Here is a 1076-nt window from a genome sequence, read left to right as displayed (position 1 = left end):
GCAGACTGTTCTCTGTCTCTCTTTACTGGTTTCCAGGGCCAGGGAATAGCAGTGTGTGGCTGCCTTACAACTAATGGCAAACCCAGCAAGCCATGGGCAGCGCCAGGAGTGTGCAGTTCCGAATGACAGTCCCCTCCTGGCTACAGGACTGGGCCGAGCCTCCGACCTTCCTCCACAGGCTCCGCCCCTTACCCCGGAAGTGCACACTGTGGGTGGAGATTTCTGGGCCGGTTGGGGAAGCGGAGCTTCATTTTTGTCTGACATGTTAGCGAAGCTGTAGGGTGGATGCTGCTCTCCCAGCTTCACTATGCCCCTCAAGGATGACAAGAAGAAAGTTGAGGGAAAATTGGCCAAAAAAGACAAAGACCCAGTGCACAAATCTGGGGGCAAGGTCAAAAAGAAGAAATGGTCCAAAGGCAAAGTTCGGGACAAGTTCAGTAATTTGGTCTTGTTTGATAAAGCGACATATAACAAACTCTGTAAAGAAGCTCCCAACTATAAGCTTGTAACTCCAGCTGTTGTCTCTGAGAGACTGAAGATTCAAGGTTCTCTGGCCAGGGCAGCCCATCAGGAGCTCCTTAGTACAGGACTTATTAAACTGGTTTCAAAGCACAGAGCTCAAGTAATTTACACCAGAAACACCAAGGGTGGAGATGCCCCAGCTGCTGGTGAAGATGCATGAACAAGATCCACCAACTGTACGTTTTGGAAAATAAAACTTTATTGAATCAAAAAAAAAAAAAATCAGGAAAAATACAGCAATGTCTGAACTTATTATATCTATTTAACGTTGTGCTAAAGGTTCTAGATAGTACAACTAGGATAAAAAAGAAAGGCACCAGATTAGAAAATAACTAATAAGTTCTCCTTATTGTTAAACAAAAATGAGTGCATAAAAAATCCTTTGGAACCTGCAAAAAAACTGCTATTCCTAATAGTAAGTTTATCAAATTGGCAGAACACCAAAGAAAAAAATCAATTCTGTTTTCAATATTCTTGCAAAAAAAAAAAGAAAATCAATTTTTTTAAAGATTTTTATTTATTTATTCAAAGACAGAGAGGATGTGAGAGAGAGC

The 1076-nt window shown here is 41.9% G+C and overlaps 1 protein-coding gene across 1 annotated transcript; it reads left to right on the top strand.

Annotated features, from left to right (window-relative positions):
* Positions 1 to 307: 307 nt before the first annotated feature.
* LOC116876722 (40S ribosomal protein S25-like) lies at positions 308 to 744 on the top strand. The gene has a single exon (XM_032873010.1). The coding sequence runs from the start codon at positions 308 to 310 to the stop codon at positions 680 to 682; it is 375 nt and encodes a 124-aa protein (XP_032728901.1). The 3' UTR covers positions 683 to 744.
* The last annotated feature ends 332 nt before the right edge of the window (positions 745 to 1076 follow it).

The sequence above is a fragment of the Lontra canadensis genome, unplaced genomic scaffold (assembly GCF_010015895.1).
Source record: "Lontra canadensis isolate GAN:19392208 unplaced genomic scaffold, GSC_riverotter_1.0 scaffold47, whole genome shotgun sequence".
NCBI lineage: Eukaryota > Metazoa > Chordata > Mammalia > Carnivora > Mustelidae > Lontra > Lontra canadensis.
This window is presented reverse-complemented; position numbering and strand designations above follow the sequence as displayed.

Bases quoted from the DNA above. Each gene is read 5' to 3' on its own strand.
- LOC116876722 (XM_032873010.1), top strand. From the start codon at position 308: ATGCCCCTCAAGGATGACAAGAAGAAAGTTGAGGGAAAATTGGCCAAA.